The sequence below is a fragment of the Salvelinus namaycush genome, chromosome 4 (genome assembly GCF_016432855.1).
Source record: "Salvelinus namaycush isolate Seneca chromosome 4, SaNama_1.0, whole genome shotgun sequence".
In the NCBI taxonomy this organism is placed as follows: domain Eukaryota; kingdom Metazoa; phylum Chordata; class Actinopteri; order Salmoniformes; family Salmonidae; genus Salvelinus; species Salvelinus namaycush.
In genome coordinates this window covers 43819196-43843904 of record NC_052310.1, presented here as the reverse complement: position 1 = coordinate 43843904, position 24709 = coordinate 43819196, and the positions used below count along the sequence as shown (strand labels likewise).

The 24709-nt window shown below is 42.0% G+C and overlaps 1 protein-coding gene across 1 annotated transcript in view; it reads left to right on the top strand.

Annotated features, from left to right (window-relative positions):
• Window positions 1–24709, top strand: part of LOC120046558 (sodium/potassium/calcium exchanger 3-like) — a 148442-nt gene that overhangs the window by 50836 nt on the left and 72897 nt on the right. Inside the window, exon 2 of the mRNA XM_038991902.1 lies at window positions 5140–5268. Within this exon, the coding sequence (XP_038847830.1) occupies window positions 5140–5268 (129 nt within the window). The remainder of the gene's footprint in view (window positions 1–5139; window positions 5269–24709) is intronic.

Genomic DNA, 24709 nt, shown 5'->3' with positions numbered 1-24709 from the left:
TTATAAGCCTATACATATGCATAAGATTGAATATGCGTATGGGGTTTTTGAATTAATCATCACCTTGGAAAGCGCTGTCCATTTCGTTGTCAGGCTTTGAAACAACATCCACAACAACCATGTTTTACACTCAGTTTCAACCTTCTGTTAAACTTCTTTATTCAAATTATCATCATAGGTGTTTTAAAAGTACGATAGGCCTACTGTTTTGATGGTAAGTGTTTGATGTGATTTTCGATTGCATTTGCCTTGATGTCAGAGTGGTTAGAGGGACAATAGAGTCCTGAGTACCAAGCCATTAGGATCTGATGATCGTTAGCAAGTTGGATACTACTAACATGCAGTGGCGTGCCGTGGGCCTGGGGCCTGGGCCTTCAGTGAGGTACTACACAGTCCCACCCGAATTAATCCACCTCATTATGATGCCATGGCTCTAGAAACTATACATTTAGACAGAAACGCAGTATAACCAGGCGTTGCGTCACCTTGAAATTGACAAATTGACATTTTTGGGTAAACAGTGTTTACCCAAAAACATGACACAATCAATGAGTCTTTTCAATATTTCCCTTCACCTTTTCATTGTGCAGCTCCGTTGCCCTGCGCGTTTGTTCTTTGAGCTGTAGATCCACTCCGGTGTCCCCAAAAGTTTTCAAAAGCACCATTGCTTGTTAGTGCCCAGACGTACTTTGGTGTCTCGTTGCTGCCTTGGTTAGACAACTCAAGTTTGCAAAGCCAGTGTGGCTCCAAACACCAAATCGATCACTTGCAAATAATAGGCATTCCCAGCAGTACAGTTTGCAGTGCTTCTCGGAGCCAAGGAGCCTGTGAGCCATTGACAGCGCTCGTAGTTGAAACTTTGAAAGTGGCGAGCGAACGAAGCACTTTCCCGCCTGTGACAGGCTTTGTGGCGTCGGGCGACCTCTCCTTACAATGTCTAACTTTTCTTGAAAAGTTCGTCTTGAGAATGGCGTTATAATTATATCCTCGACCAAATCGATATCTTCTCCTCCTTCCGCCATTGTGGGTTGAAAAAACAGCTTAGTAGTACGCGAATTAATTCGTTTATCAAATTCAGTTTCCTAGATCTCCATAGGACCTGCCTCTCAATATTGGTAATCCAATCAAAAGACGTACACGCACTACGCCTGCTAGCTGGCTCCTGTGTAACACTGGAGCCAGCCAGAAGGCGTACAATAGCCAACTCTAAAGCTGATTGGTTGACACTAAATTTTCATTTCCATTCACTATAAGCTACAAGCGCCCGCACTGTTGATTCTGAAGGCCTGAGGGCAGATTTTAGACCCCTGGCAACACATGATGGCTGAATATGATTGGATAAAAGATCTAACATAAAGACCAGCCCTCAAAATCTCAACCTGGGGCTGGAAGCAGTGCAACCAAGAGGAAAGCTATGAAATGAAGAGTATAACTCTTACTCTGGGGAATAATTTAATACATATTTGTGGGAAAATATATTTAAAAAAAAATTATATTCTGATGATGTTTAGGCCAGCAGAGAAGGCCTTGCAGGCCCTGACGGCCCACCACTGCTAACATGTGTCCAGAGTGCATAAAAGGAGATTACCTAAATGGTCATGTGGAATTTTACTGCAGTCATGACTCATGACTGCTGGTGTGGCTGTAATATGGTATGGTCACAGCTACAGCCCAATACACATTTCCATAGTAACTCCAGCTCCTGGGTGCATTCTGGTTCATTGAACAGGCCTCTACTGCCTCTACTCCACAACAGAAAATCATTTTGCGTATGCGTGTGTACGTGTAAGGTGCATTCAAAAGGTATTCAGACACGTTGACTTGTTCCACATGTTGTTACGTTACAGCCTTATTCTAAAATGTATTAAATAAAACATTTTCCTCACCAATCTACAGACAATGTCAAAGTGAAGACAGGTTTTTATACATTTTTCACATTTATAAAAATAAAAAGCAGAAATACCTTATCTACTTAAGTTTTCAGACCCTTTGCTATGAGACTCCATTTATCATACCGTAATTGCTGGACTATTAAGCGCACCTGAATATAAGCCGTATCCACTGAATTTTTTACAAATATGTATTTTGTACATAAATAAACCGCACATGTCTATAAGCCGCAAGTGCCTACCGGTACATTGAAACAAATGAACTTTACACAGCCTTTAAACGAAACACGGGTTGTAACAAAAATAAATAGGCTTTTAAACGAAACACGGCTTGTAACAAAAATAAATAGGCTTTAACGAAACACGGCTTGTAACAAAAATAAAAAATAAATAGCAGTAAACAGTAGCCTACCAAGAAAGTCAAACTTCATTGCGGTGGCGATTGTTTTGGCTTTCAGTCGGATCTGCACAGTTCCAACGTCTTATCATCGACTCATTAAGGCTCCCGTGCAGCAGCTCTATTTCCTTTTCCAACAGCCAGATCGATCGCCTTCAACTTGAAAGCTGCATCACATGCATTTCTCCGTTTCTTTGCCATGATGAGGGTGACAAAATGACTACGGTAATCAGAATGATGGCAAGTTTGAGCGCGCTCGATTTACGTCACATTATGTGACGGTGCTCAGTTTTTTGGCAGCGTGAATCTTGTGAAAAAAAAAAAAAAAAACATAAATTAGCCGCGTCATTGTATAAACCGCGAGGTTCATAGCGTGGGAAAAAAGTAGCGGCTTATAGTCCGGAAATTACGGTACTTGAGATGTTTCTACATCTTGATTGGAGTCCACCTGTGGTAAATTCAATTGATTGTACATGATTTGGAAAGGCACACACCTGTCTATTTAAGGTCCCACAGTTGACAGTGCATGTCAGAGCAAAAAACAAGCCATGAGGTTGAAGGAATTGTCCGTAGAGTGGTGAGACAGGATTGTGTAGAGGCACAGATCTGGGGAAGGGTACCAAAACATTTCTGCAAAATTGAAGGTCCCCAAGATCACAGTGGCCTCCATCATTCTTAAATGGAAGAAGTTTGGAACCACCAAGACTCCTCCTAGAGCTGGGTGCCAGGCCAAACTGAGCAATCGGGGGAGAAGGGCCTTGGTCAGGGAGGTGACCCGATGGTCACTCTGATAGAGCTCCAGAGTTCCTCTGTGTAGATGGGCAAACCTTCCAGAAGGACAACCATCTCTGCAGCACTCCACCAATCAGGCCTTTATGGTAGTGCCCAGATGGAAGCCACTCCTCAGTAAAAGGCACATGAAAGCCCACTTGGAGATTGCCAAAAGGCACCTAAGGAACTCTCAGACCATGAGAAACAAGATTCTCTGGTCTGATGAAACAAGATTGAACTCTTTGGATTGAATTCCAATCGTCACATCTGGAGGAAACCTGGCACCATCCCTACATGGTGGTAGCAGCATCATGCTGTGGGGATGTTTTTCAGCGGCAGGGACTGGAAGACTAGTCAGGATCGAGGGAAAGATGAACAGAGAAAGTACAGAAAGATTCTTGATGTAAACCTGCTCCAGAGTGCTCAGGATCTCAGACTGGGGTGAAGGTTCACCTTCCAACAGGACAACGACCCTAAGCACACAGCCAAAACAACACAGGAGTGGCTTCGGGACAAGTCTCTGAATGTCCTTGAGTGCCCCAGTCAGAGCCCTGACTTGAACCCAATCAACCATCTCTGGAGACCTGAAAATAGCTGTGCAACGACGCTCCCCAACCAACCTGACAGAGCTTGAGAGGATCTGCAGAGAAGAATGGGAGAAACTCCCCAAATACAGGTTTGCCAAGCTTGTAGCGTCATACCCAAGAAGACTCGAGGCTGTAATTGCTGGCAAAGTGCTTCAACAAAGTGCTGTGTGAAGGGTCTGAATACTTTTGTAAATGTGATATTTCAGTTATTTAGTTTTAATACATTTGCAAAATTGTCTAAAAAAACTATTTTTGCTTCGTCATTATGGGGCATTGTGTGTAGATTGATGAGGGGAAAAAACTTTTTAATCAATTTTAGAATAAGGCTGTAACGTAACAAAATGTGGAAAAAGGCAAGTGGTCTGAATACTTTCCGAATGCACTGTATGTGTGTGTGCGTGCATGCTTGCATGTGTTTGTGTGTGTGATCGGCGTGCGTCCATTCAAAAAGCAGCAGGAACCTATCTGAAGTTTATGATGTCAGCTGTGTTGTGTTCCTGTTACCCATGGCTGTGTCCAGTCATGGAGAACACCTCTGTCCCATAATATGTAAAGTCTGCTCTGACTGTTAAGTGCTCAGTCGTCGAGAGAGAGAGAGAGAGAGAGAGAGAGAGAGAGAGAGAGAGAGAGAGAGAGAGAGAGAGAGAGAGAGAGAGAGAGAGAGAGAGAGAGAGAGAGAGAGAGACTTTCTGATATAACCAAGGTTGAAATAAACACTTCAGATCATAAAATAGAATATTGTCCTACAAAGAGGGAATGCTCTGCAGTCTTACAAACACACAAGGACAGACATATTCCATTATATTTATTTCTAGGATCTGTATTCATAATCTATGATTACAGTCACACAACATGGACCCTTCCTAGGTTCCCAGCTCAGTGTCCATGTGTCTTCATCCTATCCGCCTGCTCCTCAACATTTACAGTAGACAGGCGAGCAAAGCTGGAATTGTTTTTATTCCCAGTTTTGATCAATATAGTAAGGGCTATTATTAGCAGGCATTGCCAAATCGTAATCTCGTGCCCTGTTGCATCTTGGGAGCTGCGTTGAATTGGTGGCGGTGGCTTGAGGACATGGTGACCCAAATGAATGAGTCGCTGGAATGATCACCCCAGGGTCTCTGGAGCATTCCACTGCTGACTGTGTTGTCGTAGGAACGCTCCTAATGATTTCATAACTACAGTGTCTCATCTTATTCTGACATACCAAGCTAGGATTGGTTGGAATTTGAATTTCTGAGTTCTGGTATCTGATAATTAGAATTGGGCTGAGCTCTGTGTGAGCTCTGAGCTATGTGTCCTATGTGACACATTCCATGAACTTGCTAGCCTTGTTAGCTCCAATCTAGCCTCACACAACAGATATATCCAGGTGTTTATCATGGAAAGCATTAGCTCCATTTTTTACATTTTTGTTGGTGGCCCACTCTTTTATGGTATGCAAAACGTACAGTGTAATTTTAACTCTTAACAATGCTCTATCTTTCCATCCCAGGTTATGACATCTCCAGCCTTACTACTGAGGAGGGTGCCAGATGGGAGAGTCGGAGGCTACTACAGGAGTCCTGGGACAACGAGACAGACCTTCTGTTGGACCCCCCGTCCAAAAACTGCACTGAGCCAGGTAGGACAGGCCCCGCTTTAGAAGTTGTGATTCAACTTTTGGTTGCCAGGTTGGTGAAACTATTGGCCGAGCGAGAAATTCTGTAGTGGAGTCAAATTGAAGCTTTGGAATTAGTATACATGGGAGTCCCATGTGGGATTCCTGCAGGATATAGGGAAGACTGGAGTAGAGATGAAATAAAATAAATTAAGGGGGATTGAACATTCAGACAGGTAGGGATAGCCTTACAGATAGGGCTGTGACGATTATGGAATTTTTGGTAATGATTCATTGTCATGCAAGTTACCATGGTTATTGTCATCACTGTCATTTTTTGGAAAAATGTTTGGAGCTTGTAATGCATCTTTAAAAATGAGCCTCAACATACCTAATGAATACAACACACCCCTATCTCAACTGCTCGGAACATTTGGAAATTAAGCTATTTAAATCCCCCCTTATCCTAAAATGAATGTATTAAGATTATTATGACAATTATTATTTTAAGTTCACTGTTATTGTCCATAATTGACGGTTTCACAATTATACAATACTTATACACAATACAGTGGGTATTATAAGTATTCACCTGCCTTGGATTTTTTTACATTTTGTTGCTTTACAAAGTCGGAATGAAATAGATTCAATTGTATTTTTTTTCATTGAGCTACACAAAGTACTGCATAAGAATGACAAATTAATACAAATTAAATAACTAAAATATGGTCTTTACATAAGTATTCACCCCCTTTGTTTAGGCAAGCCTAATTAGTTCAGGAGTAAAATTTGGATTAACAAATCACATATGTTGGACTCACTCTGTGAAATAAGAGGGGTTGACATGGTTTATTAATGACTACGCCTTCCTCTGTCCCCATTCATACAACATCTGTAAGATCCCTCATCTAAGTATTCAAGCACAGATTCAACAATAAAGACGAGGGAACTATTCGAAAGCCTCATAAAGAAGGGCAGTGATTGTTAGATGGATAACAATAACAAATCAGACATTGAATATCTCTTTAACCATCATCAATATTAATAATTATGCTATGGATGATGTATTAAACCACCCAGACACATCAAAGATGTATTTAGTCGTTCTTCTTAACTGAGCTGCAGGACAAGAAGGAAACTGCTCAGGGATGTCAGGTGTGTGTGTGTGTGTGTGTCAGAGTTGGGCTCAATTCGAATTGAATGCAATCAATTCAGGAAGTGATATGATTTTTACTTTGTAATTTTATAAACTTTTTAGAATTTTTATAAATAGCTTCTACTTTTCAGTTTATGCAGTCAGTTTATGGAGAACTGACACACACACCTGACATCCCTGAGCAGTTTCCTTCTTGTCCTGCAGCTCAGTTAAGAAGAACGACTAAATACATCTTTGATGTGTCTGGGTGGTTTAATACATCATCCACAGCATAATTATTACAGTTTTTTTCAATTGTTTAAGCACAATTTTGAAAACAGGGCCCGGTTTGTCAAAACACTACACACAATTAGCACAACCCTACACCAAAGTAGCACAACACTTCAGATAATTTGCAAAATGGAACACTTTTGTCAAAACTATACACGACTTCATAAAAATAATATTTTGTTACCATACGAAACACACACATTTCATATGACTTCAATCTTTTTGAACCAGTTACACACTGCTGTTGCTAACCTAAAACACTTTTAGCAAGTCTAATTGTCAGTGATTAGAGTAGTGTAAATGAAGTACACAGAGAAAGTGCAACTATACAAACACTACACAAGACCAACGCTGCAGACTGAGGAAAATATCATTTATTTCTCTCCATATACCCAAATCAGTCAACATGTCAACATGGAGAATCACAACAAAACATGTCCCAGTTTTCATGCTACTACAGTAGTGTGCATAACACTGTTAGCTCAGCAAACAACAGACAAACTTAAAATACTGTATCCAGTACAGGTTACAATTACAGTAAATAACAACAACAAACATAAAAAATAATCAGAAAAAAACTGACAATATTGTACAGAAAATACTACAGTAAACATACTATACATTATCTCTTCGCCTAGCTGGATCTGGCCAGAGAATTTCATCAACATCACAAGCAATATCGTCATTAGCAAGACAACGCGGGAAGAACCGTCTTGAATGTCGAATCCATCCTTGCACAGCTGCGCCGTCGACTTGGTCACAGGCGTCCTCCATGGCCTGAATGAGGGGTACCTGAGCCTGGGGCTGGAGATCGTAAACCTTCCACCGCCATGCAGAGAAAAACTCTTCGATAGGGTTTAGAAACGGAGAGTATGGTGGAAGGCATAGTACTGTCAACTGTGGATGGTGTTGAAACCAGTTCTGGACCAAAGCAGAGCGGTGGAATGACACATTGTCCCAGAAGACCGTGTATTGCATCTGGTGCATTTCATTACCTACTGTGACGATGTGGTGCAATCGGTCCAAAAATGCGAGAATGTGAGGTGTGTTGTAATGGCCCATTTTGGCATGATGGAGGACAACCCCATGCTGTGAAATGGCAGCGCAAAGGGTGATGTTATCCCCACGTTGCCCTGGGACATTGATTATAGCCCTGTGGCCAATAATATTTCTGCCTCGCCTTCTTGCTTTTGTGAGGTTGAACCCTACCTCATCAGTATACAGTATATGAATTCATGCAGGATTTCCTCAGCATCCATCTGCAAAACTCCCTGAAATACAGTGAAAGACAAGATTGTGTAGTTCAGGATAGGTCTAGTATACAGTCAATGTAAAGAAGTCCTGTGTGCAGTATGCAACATCACAGTGCTAAAGTGAACAATACAAACCTCCACATACTCATGTCGCAGCCGTTTGACCCTCTCTGAATTCCGCTCAAAAGGCACTCGGTAAAGTTGTTTCATTTGAACCTGATGTCTTTTCAGGATGCGTGCCAGTGTTGACTGAGAGACCTGATGGACATTATTGAAAATGGCATGGTCACTGATAATGTTGGCTTGTAGTTCTCTGAGCCTGATAGCATTATTGGCCAAAACCATGTCTATTATCTCTCTCTCTTGTTCTTGCGTGAATATGGGCCCCCTTCCTCCTTGTCGTTCCCGACCCTCAATCCTATGTAGAGAATAATACATGTAACTTACTGTACAATGTCACAGGAAGGGGTATCACAAGTGCGGATATGGTGCATACAATAAGCGGCTGATTACTGTAACTGTAGACAGATCTTCTTTTACCTGTTTTCCTGTCGAAATGTGACATTATGACAGATGCCACTGTATATCTGCTAAGATTTGGCTGAACTCTCAGTCCAGCCTCCCTCAGCGTCAATCCGTGGTTCACAACATGGTCCACTAGTGTTGCACGAATGTCATTTGATAAGTTTGGTCCTCTTCTTCTTTGTGCACATTCTCCTCCTGCTTCAGGTCTTCCTCGACCTCTGCCTCTGCCTCTGCCTCTGCCTCTGCCTCTGCCTCTGCCTCTGCCTCTGCCTCTGCCTCTGCCTCTGCCTCTGCGTACTCCTCCTCTCACCCTCACTCTTCTTCTGACTCCTTCCATTTTGGTTGAAGGCAGGTGAACCTACCTCCTGCATGTTTATAGTGCTTAAACCTGATTGGTGTGTCTACAATTTAGCAATCATGTGTTTGTGCACCTGATGGCTGTGTTTAACAGATTGGCTCATAGGTGTGGTAATTTGACAGTCAGTGCTTTTGAATTACAAGGAAGTGACATCATGATATACTTCTGTGTCTGATGTATACAAGTGTGTTTAGTGTTTTGCAAATCACTGTGTGTAATGTTTTGCAAATAGTGTGAAGCTGACAATGTGCTTACAGTTGTGCAAATCTAGCCTTGTGTTTTGCTCCTTGAGTGTAAGGTTTTGCTAATTGTGGGAAAAGTTCAATTGTAGTGTGTCAGCAATCGTAAAAAACTGTAACTTGATGATGCTTAGAGAGATATTCAATGTCTGATTTGTTATTGTGATCCATCTAACAATCACTGCCCTTCTTTATGAGGCTTTCGAATAGTTCCCTGGTCTTTATTGTTGAATCTGTGCTTGAATACTTAGATGAGGGATCTTACAGATGTTGTATGAATGGGGACAGAGGAAGGCGTAGTCATTAATAAACCATGTCAACCCCTCTTATTTCACAGTGAGTCCAACATATTATGTGATTTGTTAATCCAAATTTTACTCCTGAACTAATTAGGCTTGCCTAAACAAAAGGGGGTGAATACTTATGTAAAGACCATATTTCAGTTATTTAATTTGTATTAATTTGTCATTCTTATGCAGTATTTTGTGTAGATCAATGATTTTTTTTTAAATTGAATCTATTTCAATCTGACTTTTTAAAGCAACAAAATGTTTTTCAAAATCCAATACTTATGATACCCATTGTATTGTATGTAAGTATTATATACTGTATATATTTTTTTTTAAACTTTATTTAACTAGGGCTGGCACAATTATTATGTAATTGTGTAACCATCAGGTGGTAATGTGAATTGAAAAGAAGAATACTATTTTGCCATCCTGCTACTCAGACTCTTCTTCATAGGGCCATAGTACCTTCCCTTACAGCTGATTGCCTCCTGCTTCAAGGTGGGCAACTGTCAGTGAATGTCGTGCTCTAGGTAGTGGTCGAGACGTAGCAAGTACCCAAGTATACATTTGAGTATTATGTGTAGCCGACTGTATTTTTACAAAACGTGTATAAGTGTGAAGAGGCTCTATGTTAGACTCTCAGAGATGTGGAGTGACTCTGCTCTGTGCTGTGTATCTCTGTAATTGGCCTCACAGTGGCTTGATCAATGACACCCTTTTCTCCTCTAGCATCTCTCACAGACATCTACAACATACAGAGCCCCCAACCACTGTTCCTTCATTAAGCAGGATCTCAGTGTGGTCTTTCAGATTAGAGATAAACATGTTTACGTCACCTAGATTCTCCTCTCCTCACTTACTGCAAACAAAAAAGAGGCAGACACCTCATTAGAATGCCTCTCTGTGTGTGTGTGTGTGTGTGTGTGTGTGCGTGCGAGTGCGTGCACATGTGTGCGGGTTTGAATGTGTGTGTATGTGTCTGTACTTGTCCTTTCCTTGCTGCAAGTTTCACATTAACAGCTGCTAACATCATAAACGGTAAGCGTCTCCAAGGTGTATCCAGTATCAAAATGACGCATTCACTTTCATAGTATAGTAAAGATTCCTTTCTTCTCACATCTCCCTATAGCAGTATATACAGTTGAAGTCGGAAGTTTACGTACATTTAGGTTGAAGTCATTAAAACTTGTTTTTCAACCACTCCACAAATGTCTTCTTAACAAACTATAGTTTTGGCAAGTCGGTTAGGACATCTACTTTGTGCATGACACAAGTAATTTTTCCAACAATTGTTCACAGACAGATTATTTCACTTATAATTCACTGTATCACAATTCTAGCGGGTGAGAAGTTTACATACACTAAGTTGACTGTGCCTTTAAACAGCTTGGAAAATTCCCGAAAATTATGTCATGGCTTTAGAAGCTTCTGATAGGCTAATTGACATAATTTGAGTCAATTGGAGGTGTACCTGTGGATGTATTTCAAGGCCTACCTTCAAACTCAGTGCCTCTTTGCTTGACATCATGGGAAAATCAAAAGAAATCAGCCAAGACCTCAGGAGAAAAATTGTAGACCTCCACAAGTCTGGTTCATCCTTGGGAGCAATTTCCAAACGCCTGAAGGTACTATGTTCATCTGTACAAACAATAGTACGCAAGTATAAACACCATGGGACCACGCAGCTGTCATACCGCTCAGGAAGGAGACGCGTTCTGTCTCCTAGAGATGAATGTACTTTGGTGCAAAAAGTGCAAATCAATCCCAGAACAACAGCAAAGGACCTTGTGAAGATGCTGGAGGAAACAGATACAAAAGTATCTTTATCTACAGTAAAACAAGTCCTATATCGACATAACCTGAAAGGGTGTTCAGCAAGGAAGAAGCCACTGCTCCAAAACTGCCATAAAAAAGCCAGACTACGGTTTGCAACTGCACATGGGGACAAAGATCGTACATTTTGGAGAAATGTCCTCTGGTCTGATGAAACAACAATAGAACTGTTTGGCCATAATGACCATCGTTTGGAGGAAAAAGCGGGAGGCTTGCAAGCCGAGGAACACCATCCCAACCGTGAAGCACGGGGGAGGCAGCATCATGTTGTGGAGGTGATTTGCTGCACGAGGGACTGGTGCACTTCACATAAAAGATGGCATCATGAAGGAAGGAAAACTATGGCGATATATTGAAGGAACATCTCAGGACATCAGTCAGGAAGTTAAAGCTTGGTCGCAAATGGGTCTTCCAAATGGACAATGACCCCAAGCATACTTCCAAAGTTGTGGCAAAATGGCTTAAGGACAACAAAGTCAAGGTATTGGAGTGGCCATCACAAAGCCCTGACCTCAGTCCTGTAGAAAATTTGTGGGAAGAACTGAAAAAGCGTGTGTGAGCAAGTAGGCCTACAAACCTGACTCAGTTACACCAGCTCTGTCAGGAGGAATGGGCCAAAATGCACCCAACTTACTGTGGGATGCTTGTGGAAGGCTACCTGAAACATTTGACCCAAGTTAAACAGTTTAAAGGCAATGCTACCTAATACTTATTGAGTGTATGTAAACTTCTGACCCACTGGGAATGTGATGAAAGAAATAAAAGCTGAAATAAATCATTATCTCTACTATTATTCTGCCATTTCACATTCTTAAAATAAAGTGGTGATCTTAACTGACCTAAGGCGGGGAATTTTTACTAGGATTAAATGTCATGAATTGTGAAACTTGTGTAAACTTCCGACTTCAACTGTATCTGTATAATAGCTACACTCTATATACAAAAGTATGTGGACACCCCTTCAAATTAGTGGATTCGGCTTTTTCAGCCACACCCGTTGCTGATCGGTATATAAAATCGAGCACACAGCCATGCAATATCCGTAGACAAACATTAGCAGTAGAATGGCCTTACTGAAGAGCTCAGTGACTTTCAACGTGGCACCGTCATAGTGGTAGGCCACACAAGCTCACAGAACAGGACCGCCAAGTTGCTGAAGCGCCTAGCACGTAAAATACGTCTGTCCTCGATTGCAACATACACTACCGAGTTCTAAACTGCCTCTGGAAGCAACGTCAGCACAATAACTGTTCTTCAGCACAATAACTGTTCATCGGGAGCTTCATGAAATGGGTTTCCATGGCCGAGCAGCCGCACAGAAGCCAAAGATCACCATGCGCAATGCCATGCGTCGGCTGCAGTGGTGTAAAGCCCGCCAACATTGGAGCAGTGGAAATGCGTTCTCTGTAGTGATGAGTCATGCCAGGAGAACGCTACCTGCCCGAATGCATAGTGCCAACTGTAAAGTTTGGTGGAGGAGGAATAATGGTCTGGGGCTGTTTTTCATAGTTCGGTCTAGGCCCCTTAGTTCCAGTGAAGTGAAATCTTAATGCTACAGCATACAATGACGTTCTAGACGTGCTTCCAACTATGTGGCAACAGTTTGGAGAAGGCCCTTTCCTGTTTCAGCATTCAGCATGACAATGCCCTTGTGCACAAAGTGAGGTCCATACAGAAATTATTTGTCGAGATCGGTGTGGTAGAACTTTACTAGCCTGCACAGAGCCCTGACCTTAACCCTATCTTACACCTTTGGGAAGAATTGGAATGTCGACTGCGAGCCAGGCCTAATCGCCCAACACAACCTCACTAATGCTCTTGTGACTGAATGGAAGCAAGTCCCTGCAGCAACAGGGGGGACCAACTCCATATTAATGCCCATGATTTTGGAATGAGAATGAGGAGGTGGCCACATACTTTTGATTATGTAGTGTACTTTCACAAAAAGATGAATGCCAGAGGTACAATTCTCCACAAATGTTCTCCTCTTTTTCAGTGTGTTTTATTAATGATTCATGGGACTGTGCGACAAAGGTATTTGTTTTCTTCCCCATGGTGCATCTGACAGAGAACAAACACGGTTTTAAAGGCACACAAGTAATGTTCTGCTCACAGCATCCCCCCATAACAATGTGTATCCCCCACCAGTTAGGCTTTCCATTCCCTGTGAAAAACTCACGTCTCCCTGAAAAGGAGATTCTGAGGAAGAAGGGCCCTGTGAGAGAATGGAGTGTGTGTGTGTGTGTGTGTGTGTGTGTGTGTGTGTGTGTGTGTGCGCGTGTCTGCTCAGTCCCCTCCTAGCCCTGGGCAAACCTGTTACTCCGGTAAACTTCACTGACACAGACTGGAAGGGGAGGGGTACAATGTCACTTCCCATCGCATCACATCCTGCAAGAAATCACGCCAGCAGGAAATAAAAAGAGACAGGAAAGACACACAGAGAGCATGCAGAAACAACAAACTGGATGATCTGATTGTGCATTACCATTGCATGTTGTGTGTCTGTCCTTTCTGTGTTGATTGGAATAGCCAGGGCATGCTAACAGTGGCTTCTTGTTAGAAAGGAAAAAGGGATACTAATTCAGTCATACAACTGAAATGTGTCTTCCTCATTTAACCCAACCCCTCTGAATCAGAGCAGTGCAGGGGGCTGCCATAATCAACATCCATGTCTTCAGCACCTGGGGAACAGTGGGTTAACTACCTAGGAGAAGAACAACAGATTTTTACCTCAGCAGTTTAGGGATTCAATCCAGCAACCTGTCGGTTACTGGCCCAACGCTCTAACCACTAGACTAGAAAGACAGGGTGCTACTGCTTGCTTCATATATGTAACCCCTAAAAGTTCTATATACGGTAGAACCCTTTTATGCGGTTCTTTGATCAGAACCCTATGGGTTCTTCACTGAACCAAAATATAGAACCCCAAGGATTCTTCTTCACTGAACCAAAATTGGTTCCAAATAGAACCCTGTATGGTGCCATTTATGAATTATGACTACTATACATTTTGTAAATATATTTCCAGCTAAGAACATAATATAATAAACAATTAAATAATGGACAATAGAATACCAGCATCATTTTTGATTTTATTGCCATTATATATATGCAAACATAGTTTGTAAATATGCACTGGTGGCCAGGGAGGCATCTCTTTGTTTGAATGATGGCCCACAAATTTGGTACCAACCAGGGGAGAACGACTGGAGACATTGGAAGTTCAAGACCAACCATGTTACTGCAGGCATTGTTAGCGGAAAACAGGATCCCACATTATAGTGAATGGAAAATGGCAATGTGTATTTGAAGTCAATCATATTACCAATAATTGCTTCTAATACATCAGATGTATGTCCTTGAACCGATTTGTTTATAATCACATGCAGAAATGATAAGGATCATTTAGTTGCTAATGGCAGCCTGCATACCCCGGTCGGCCTACAACTTGACTTACTCAATGAGAGGGGGCAGCACTGAGCCAGCCTGCAAAGTCACTTCCTGGAGTAGCTCAAACTGCGCATGTTATGTCTCAATAAGACGCCGTCTTAACCGACTTCGTTTGACTTCAATGCGCTATTGAGTCTTCACATAGGAATGAATGGTGTCACATGACCGAGGGCTTTGTCCGTTCATGTATCCAGTCATTGGTAGCAACTCCGGCTGACTTCTTTATGGAACAGTACAGTACAGGGTTGCTGCCTGGCTGGTTCCTGAGAAGAAGAAAAAAGGAGCTAAAACGTGAGTTAAAATGCAGACAAAATGCAGACGTATAATTATGATGATGTAGAAGAACAACTTGTTGTCATCAGCAGCAGCAGCAGCCGAAAGAGCACATCCTCTGCCTCTGATCGTTGGGTTACTGCCAGACTCTGAGCAAAACATAGGCAGTGTGGTGAAAGTCATGTAATGATTAACCAAGACTTATTTAGATACAGTACCTCCTCTTAGTCAGCCCACTGCCCATCACATGCATCCAACAGAGGTCAGCAACACTTTTGTAATGGCTTCATGAAACATAACGCCCTCATTTGACTCCGCACTGAAATACTGAAACAAAAGTAACAATTGGCTAATTGTCAGTGTCAGTTTAGTTTGCAACAGCACCGCTTTGTATTAACCTTGCTGTTTGCCTCTCTAACCTCTGCAACAATGCAAAATAAGAATTTGATCTCCCCCTGCCACTTTAAGTGAATGCCACTTTAATAATAATGCCACTTTAATAATGTTTACATATCTTGCATTATTCATCTCATACAGTGGGGAGAACAAGTATTTGATACACTGCCGATTTTGCAGGTTTTCCTACTTACAAAGCATGTAGAGGTCTGTAATTGTTTATCATAGGTACACTTCAACTGTGAGAAATGGAATCTAAAACAAAAATCCATAAAATCACATTGTATGATTTTTAAGTAATTAATTTGCATTTTATTGCATGACATAAGTATTTGATCACCTACCAACCAGTAAGAATTCCGGCTCTCACAGACATGTTAGTTTTTCTTTAAGAAGCCCTCCTGTTCTCCACTCATTACCTGTATTAACTGCACCTGTTTGAACTCGTTACCTGTATAAAAGACACCTGTCCACACACTCAATCAAACAGACTCCAACCTCTCCACAATGGCCAAGACCAGGGAGCTGTGTAAGGACATCAGGGATAAAATTGTAGACCTGCACAAGGCTGGGATGGGCTACAGGACAATAGGCAAGCAGCTTGGTGAGAAGGCAACAACTGTTGGCGCAATTATTAGAAAATGGAAGAAGTTCAAGATGACGGTCAATCACCCTCGGTCTGGGGCTCCATGCAAGATCTCACCTCGTGGGGCATCAATGATCATGAGGAAGGTGAGGGATCAGCCCAGAACTACACGGCAGGACCTGGTCAATGACCTGAAGAGAGCTGGGACCACAGTCTCAAAGAAAACCATTAGTAACACACTACGCCGTCATGGATTAAAATCCTGCAGCGCACGCAAGGTCCCCCTGCTCAAGCCAGCGCATGTCCAGGCCCGTCTGAAGTTTGCCAATGACCATCTGGATGATCCAGAGGAGGAATGGGAGAAGGTCATGTGGTCTGATGAGACAAAAATAGAGCTTTTTTGTCTAAACCACTCGCCGTGTTTGGAGGAAGAAGAAGGATGAGTACAACCCCAAGAACACCATCCCAACCGTGAAGCATGGAGGTGGAAACATCATTCTTTGGGGATGCTTTTCTGCAAAGGGGACAGGATGACTGCACCGTATTGAGGGAGGATGGATGGGGCCGTGTATCGCGAGATCTTGACCAACAACCTCCTTCCCTCAGTAAGAGCATTGAAGAAGGGTCGTGGCTGGGTCTTCCAGCATGACAAGGACCCGAAACACACAGCCAGGGCAACTAAGGAGTGGCTCCGTAAGAAGCATCTCAAGGTCCTGGAGTGGCCTAGCCAGTCTCCAGACCTGAACACAATAGAAAATCTTTGGAGGGAGCTGAAAGTCCGTATTGCCCAGCGACAGCCCCGAAACCTGAAGGATCTGGAGAAGGTCTGTATGGAGGAGTGGGCCAAAATCCCTGCTGCAGTGTGTGCAAACCTGGTCAAGAACTACAGGAAACGTATGATCTCTGTAATTGCAAACAAAGGTTTCTGTACAAAATATTAAGTTCTGCTTTTCTGATGTACTTATGTCATGCAATAAAATGCAAATGAATTACGTAAAAATCATACAATGGGATTTTCTGGATTTTTGTTTTAGATTCCGTCTCTCACAGTTGAAGTGTACCTATGATAAACAATTACAGACCTCTACATGCTTTGTAAGTAGGAAAACCTGCAAAATCGGCAGTGTATCAAATACTTGTTCTCCCCACTGTATGTATATGCTGTATTTTATACCATCTATTGCATCTTGCCTATGCTGCTCTGTCATTGCTCATCCATATATGTATATGTATATATTCTTATTCCATCTGTGTATTAGGTAGTTGTTGTGGAATTGTTAGATTACTTGTTAGACATTACTGCACTGTCGGAACTAGAAACACAAGCATTTCGCTACACTCGCAATAACATCTGCTAACCATGTGTATGTGACCAATAAAATGTGATTTGATATGATTTGAACTGTGTCGGATGAGACGGCTAGCCATTTTTCTGACCAGGCGAGATCATACAGTAGCATCATTAATATGGATAGCCTGTCAATGTCATGCAAAACAGCTCAAACAAAGGAAAAGGCACCTAGTTAGGTGTCATTTCAGAGTTTGACATGACTATGTTAGCTTTTATTAGCTGTCATTGGCTAAAATACACATTACATTCTGGGGTAGAGGGATAGAACCCTTAAGGAGTGTGCGTGTGTGCGTATGCACGTGTGCGTGTATCAGGCTTACATTTCATAGTACTCAGCACAGTGACAGAAAGCAAGGCAAACTATTATGAGATGTGACACTATGAGGTCTGTGTGTGTGTGTGCGTGCGTGTGTGTAGTTTTATTGCAACAAATAAACAAAACAAAATATATATATACAATCATCACAAATACAGCCAGAGAGGTACATGTAAAATGGACATACATATTGGTTTTCTCTAGCCTTGAGCTTATAAGACAGATCAAATTTGGAGTATGTGCAGCCACAACCACTGCCCACAACACACCTCACTGTTTGTAAACAGTGGGGGTAGGTCTTGTCTTGGCAAATGGAACTGCTGCTATACTTAAACAGTTGACACCTTTAACATATCAAGTAGAGGTCAGCAGAGTTCTACTATAAAGCTTTTCATCCATGAACACCAGCTCAGGCCTCTGCTGTTGAATGTAGTTATTTATCCGATTCATGCATGTATTAATGATTAAACATCCATCATCACTCTGGTAGGTGTATTGCATCATGTGACCTCGGCCTATATTTCCCGGCAACACACCAAGGTTATCTGGGGAAAAAATCTCTGCCACCGGAGTGTCTAATTAGGATCTTGATCTTAATTAGGATCATGATCTGCTATTAAACTAGAGCAATACATCTCCCCTCACACACACACACCTGTTCCTGCAATGTCGAACATTACGGCCCCCTCACAATCTATTCTTCTGCATCTGTCCACACTCAGTCAGGATTTCTATGTCTGTTGATCTTTAACACATGTTCTTGTCAGAATGACACTCTCCCTCTCTTTAGAGGACTTCTGAGTTTTTTTTCTTCAAATTGCCGTGTGCTGCTTGCGTGTGTATGTGACTGATCTAAGGACTCTACAGTATATTCTATTCCCTTGCTCAGACGAGTCAGCATGTCCCATCAGGTATGCACATGGGCAGCTTGGCCGATGCACTGAACAACCCCCTCATTCCCCTCCAGTTACCATGGCAACCTGCCATGACCCTAGTCTCCATCCAGTGTTTGTGTGTGTGTGTGTGTGTGTGTTTGTGTGTGTTGGCACAGCAGTGCCAACACACGCAGGACACGACCCTCACGCCACTGCAGAGTGCCAATTGCGCACGTGCGTGTGTTACTCACGCACCCTGGCATTCACTATCTCTCCCTCTCGCCGGGCCTCTCCTTTTTACATTCCACCTCCATGCTGGCCTTTTCATTTTAGCAACTCACAACTGCAGAAGGGAGGTAGAACTGGAGAAGGTAAAGGACCCAAGACAAAAGAAAAAGGGATCTCCCTATAACGAAGGTTAAGACTAGAGCATTCTAATAGGTAGGTATCCCAGCGGCTAAGGAGTTGGATCTGAAGGGTGGCCGAATCCCGGGCCGGGCAATGGAAAAAGGGGGGAATTGCTCTGGCAACAGGAGGGCAGCTGGGTTCACATCCTAAAAGACATTCCACTACTGTTGAGCCCTTGAGCAAGACCCTTATCCCCCACAACATGCTCTCCATCCAGGGGCGCTGCACTGCAGCTTGACCCTTTGCTTGTCTCAATTGTGTGTGATGTGGTTAGGTATTAGGTTGTCTTAACCTTTTACCTAGGGATCTGTGCATTTTAAGACATGCTGTACTGTACATGTACTTGTGAAGATGTGTCTCTCCTGCGGCAGATGTTTTCATTTCAGCAACTCACATCTGCAGAAGGGAGGCAGCACTGTAAAGGGTAGAGGACCCAAGAAAAAAAGGAAAAGGGATCTGTGCATTTGAAGACATGGTGTACTGTACTTGTGAAGCTGTCTCTCTTTATTAGTCTCGACCTGTCCATCCCTCTTGTTATCTCCTATTTTTCTCTTCTTTCTCTCTCTCTCCCTGTGCCTCTCCCCCTCTTCTATTTTAGGTTATTTTCAATATCCCTTATAAGATCCTGTCCTTCAAATCGCCCGTGCGTTTGTTCAGTGCGTGTGCGTTACCAAGACAACCAGTTCTAGTAAAATGTCATCACCATCGCAGCTCTGTTTTTAAGCCGTCTGTGCCAAGTAGCCAGATCAGACAACTGTGATTACGCAACACACCAAAGTTCAACGCTAGAATGATGTCATCATTAAGAGAGCCGAGGACGGGAGTAGGGAGGGACTGGATGGATTAAAAGGCACATTAGATATGATTATTATTACGTAATAATACAAAAAAATACACCAATGTATTTTGTGTTATGCCCGCCATCAGTTGAATACAGAATACAGAGTACAGAAATCTATGATTTCAATCATAGAATTAATAGAATGGACCTATTGTAACGGCTGATTTCCTCCTCTTCGTCTGAAGAGGAGGTGTAGGGATCGGACCAAGACGCAGAGTGGAAAGTGTCCATGATTTATTAACAATAAACTGAACACTACACGAAACAAAATAACAAAAGCGAATCAAACCGAAAGACAGTCCCGTGTGGCACGAACACTGACACGAAATACAAACACCCACAAACACACACGTGAACCCCGGCTGCCTAAGTATGATTCTCAATCAGGGACAACGATTGACAGCTGCCTCTGATTGAGAATCATACCAGGCCGAACACACAAAACCCCAACATAGAAAACAACACATAGACAACCCACCCAACTCACGCCCTGACCATACTAAATAAATACAAAACAAGAGAAAACAGGTCAGGAACGTGACACCTATCCCTTCAGACCATTGCAATTTAGCTTTTAACTTCTAATTACTACCACAAAGAAGAATTTCTCCTTAAATTGTCATGTCTATTCTATTATCTATATTTCTATGATTTAAATAGGTTTCCTATGGAGGATTGATGGTATAATTTAAAACAACATATATTCCCATTCAAGTAAAAATGATCTGATGTGTGTATCATCTTTGTGGTACCATTTGAAAGTTGAAGTTTCGATTTTATTCCCATTTTAGTACATTTATCAGCCAAAACATGACACCCACCCTGTATTCAAGAGCATGTTGTGTCTCAACCGATAGCGGGCACAACACAAAAACTTTAGATAATGTAAAATAGGCCCTGAATGTTTTGGTAAACCTACTGGAGAGCTCTTCTTTGTCTACACCGATTCAGCATCCTTCACACCCTCTTCAGCCTTAGCCCCAACCAAAGATTTCAAGACTAAACAACCAAAGATTTCAAGACTGATGTTGTCCGACATTAAATTGTCATTGTCGTTATGAAAAAGTATAAACACAAAAACTACAGGCTGCATGACATCAGCAGCCTGCTGGTCCAAAATAGCATAACTAGTGTATTTTAACACCAATAAATCCACATGTTTAAAAATGAATTTAGTATATGTCAATCTAGCAGACCAGGCAATGAAAAACAACTTTCTAAACAATGTTTTGGTTTGTTTCTAGCTTGTTAGCTAGCTAGCGAATGTTAAGTTAGCTGGCTAGCCAGTTCAAATAATGACCATATCATATAGCTGAAAATGTCTTCACTTTAGCTAATTTGTCTTCATTATTACAGGAAAATAAACTCACAACAAGATCCTTATTTACAAGTAGATGGCGAGCCAATTACAGAAAATAGCTTATGCCGGTTGTAAGTGTGACAAAATAAAAGTAGGGCATTCTATTGGAGAATTTTAGAACTTGGACACTGTTTCGTTGGCCTAACATTATATCCTAATTTGACTTTGGTGCAGGTCATGTTCTTCACATTACCGTCTTTGGTAAACATATACTATATCAAACAAAATCTAAATTTATTTGTCACATGCACAGGATACAGAAGGTGTAGTGAAATGGTTTGTTCCATAGTGGAGTCTTTTGTTTAGACATGTGGCTAGCTAGCTAAACAATTAACCATAATCCCAACTCATAACGTTACTACCCTGCATGAATCTGCAGGTAGCTAACCAACCAGGTTTAATGTTAGCTAGGTAACATTAGACTATAACTAGCAATGCAAATGGATCTGAGATATGAATAATATTACTACACAGATCATACACGTAATGTTAGCCAGCAAGCCAGCCAGCTAACGTTAGCTAGGTAGCTAACAGTATGCTTTAACTTGAAATGAAAACAACTTTCTGACAAAATTTTAAATGTATAATATCTGAATATGTAGCTAGCTAGACTATCTCATCCGTATAAGTGGATGGACGCTTCTCCCTCTCTGTCACGGATGCCATGGTTGCCCTTAGTTTGAAGATGTAATCCGGAGAGACAGGTGTTTTATACAACAGCCTTCTGTGTGTTCTCTTTTCGACTCCCTCTGCACATTTGCAATCAAACTCCAGAATTTTCTCAATTTCTTTTGCTATCATACTCTAATTCCACAGGGCATTCCACTGACTTCAAAACTCGGTCCTCCAGAAAGTGGAGAGCAACACTTAAAGAACTACTACGTGATATCTTTCAAAAAAGCTGCATTAGAAAGGATAACCTACATATACTGACCAGCTCATGTTATAGACAGAAGCGGGCTACATGGCAGACCAATCCGAACTCATCTCTCGGCATGTCCAGCCCATCGAAGTAGTGACGCGTGACATACGCCTAGTTTCCGGAAGCAAGTACATTTATCTCTTGAATGTTTTGGCATTCAGGTCCAAATAGTCATTTTCTGAGCACTTCTGCAATGGTCAAATATGTATGGAAGGTTGTGTTCAAGTCAAAATGGGTGCTGTCAAAATGTGATTGAATTCAAATGGATTTACCCTGTTCAATTATTGTAGGCGCTCTTCGAGTAAAACCGAGTATATGAGCTGTCACACACACGCACACACACACACACACACACACACACTGCATGGGCTGACTGCACAACACATCGTGATCTCTCTAACCAATATGGTTAGAGCTGCAGGGGCTCAGCTGTAGTGGAGTGTTGGACTGTAGCTACATGATTTGAAATGAAAACAATGCTTCATTATTAACACTTCTGAATTATGAACTGAGTCTTATGGGGACACTGTTCTTCCTGCTCCCACTGTGTGTGTGTGTGTGTGTGTGTGTGTGTGTGTGTGTGTGTGTGTGTGTGTGTGTGTGTGTGTGTGTGTGTGTGTGTGTGCGCGCGTGCGTGCGTGTGCAATTGTGCGTGCGTGCGTGCATGTTGTCTGTATGTGCTAGCATTATGTGCTAGCATTATGTGCTACGCATGCGTTACGTATGTATGTGTCTATGTCTACCCACGTTAGCACACACACTTCCATCCTCCTCTCTATCACATGTACTCTTAGTCCCTTAGGATTCATTCATTTCCATTGTAAATGTCCCTGTGAAAACCAACATAGCTCCCCGAGCCCTGTACCCTCTGTCCAGAAGAGAACTGTAGCCTCTTAATAATCAATGATATGTAATGCTCCTAAGTGGCTTTCAAACGAGCCAGGCCCATTTTGAGCTGATTAAATCATGTCATGAGTGTGCGTGCATGTGTGTTGCTAATTCACTAAGGGCTATGCGTGCTATATTTAAACTGCAGGGATTGATTGGGGTGCTTGTGGTTTCCTCAAGACCGTGTTTATTGATGCTCCCACTTCTCTCCAATGAATTAGTGAGTGGGCTACACGGTAGAGTGGATAGGTCAGGAGACAGTGAGAGATTTCTGTTAGTTACTCTATAACAGGGAAATAAATATAAGATGTTTCTGTTTAGGATGTTTTCTGAATGCTTATTTCTAGAAGTTAGCACAACACACAAAGTCTTGTCAGAATAACACCTCTGCCACAGACACAGACACAGACACAGACACAGACACAGACACAGACACAGACACAGACACAGACACAGACACAGACACAGACACAGACACAGACACAGACACAGACACAGACACAGACTCTCTCTCTCTCTCTCTCTCTCTCTCTCTCTCTCTCTCTCTCTCTCTCTCTCTCTCTCTCTCTCTCTCTCTCTCTCTCTCTCTCTCTCTCTCTCTCTCTCTCTCTCTCTCTCTCTCTCTCTCTCTCTCTCTCTCTCTCTCTCTCTCTCTCTCTCTCTCTCTCTCTCTCTCTCTCTCTCTCTCTCTCTCTCTCTCTCTCTCTCTCTCTCTCTCTCTCTCTCTCTCTCTTCAAGGGCTTTATTAGCATGGGAAACATATGTTAACATTGCCAAAGCAAGTGAAGTAGTCAATAAACAAAAGTGAACTAAACAATAAAAAATTAACAGTAAACATTACACTCACAAAAGTTCCAAAATAATAAATACATTTCAAATGTCATATTATGTCTATATACAGTGTTGCAATGATGTGCAAATAGTTGAAGTACAAAAGGGAAAATAAATTAACATAAATATGGGTTGTATTTACAATGGTGTTTGTTCTTCACTGGATGCCCTTTTCTTGTGGCAACAGGTCACAAATCTTGCTGCTGTGATGGCACACTGTGGTATTTCACCCAGTAGATATGGGAGTTTAACAAAATTGGGTTTGTTTTCGAATTCTTTGTGGATCTGTGTAATCTGCAGGAAATATGTTTCTCTAATATGGTCATACACTTTAGGAAGGTTAGGAAGTGCAGCTCAGTTTCCACCTCATTTTGTGGGCAGTGTGCACATAGTCTGTCTTCTCTTGAGAGCCATGTCTGCCTACGGCGGCCTTTCTCAATAGCAAGGCTATGCTCGCTGAGTCTGTACATAGTCAAAGCTTTCCTTAAGTTTGGGTGAGTTACTGTGGTCAGGTATTCTGCCACTGTGTACTCTCTGTTTAGGGCAATTAGCATTCATTCTTGTTTGCTCAGTTTTTTTGTTAATTCTTTCCAATGTGTCAAGTAATTATCATTTTGTTTTCTCATGATTTGGTTGGGTCTAATTGTGTTGCTGTCCTGGGGCTCTTTGGGGTCTGTTTGTGTTTGTGAACAGAGCCCCAGGACCAGCTTGCTTAGGGGACTATTCTCCAGGTTCATCTCTCTGTTGGTGATGGCTTTGTTGTGGAAGGTTTGGAAATCGTTTCCTTTCAAGTGGTTGTAGAATTTAACGGCTCTTTTCTGGATTTTGATAATTATAGAAAAGAGCCGTTATAATCTGCTCTGCATGCATTATTTGGTGTTTTACGTTGTACACGGAAGATACTCTCTTTCGTCTTATTTTCCATAGACCTCCCTTGCACAAACTTTTCTTTACAAGCATTCTACTTCCTTAAATGTGTTTGCAATTAAGTACTAGGACTGTCACGTGATTTCTCCAATCCCCTAAAACAACTCAGACACAATA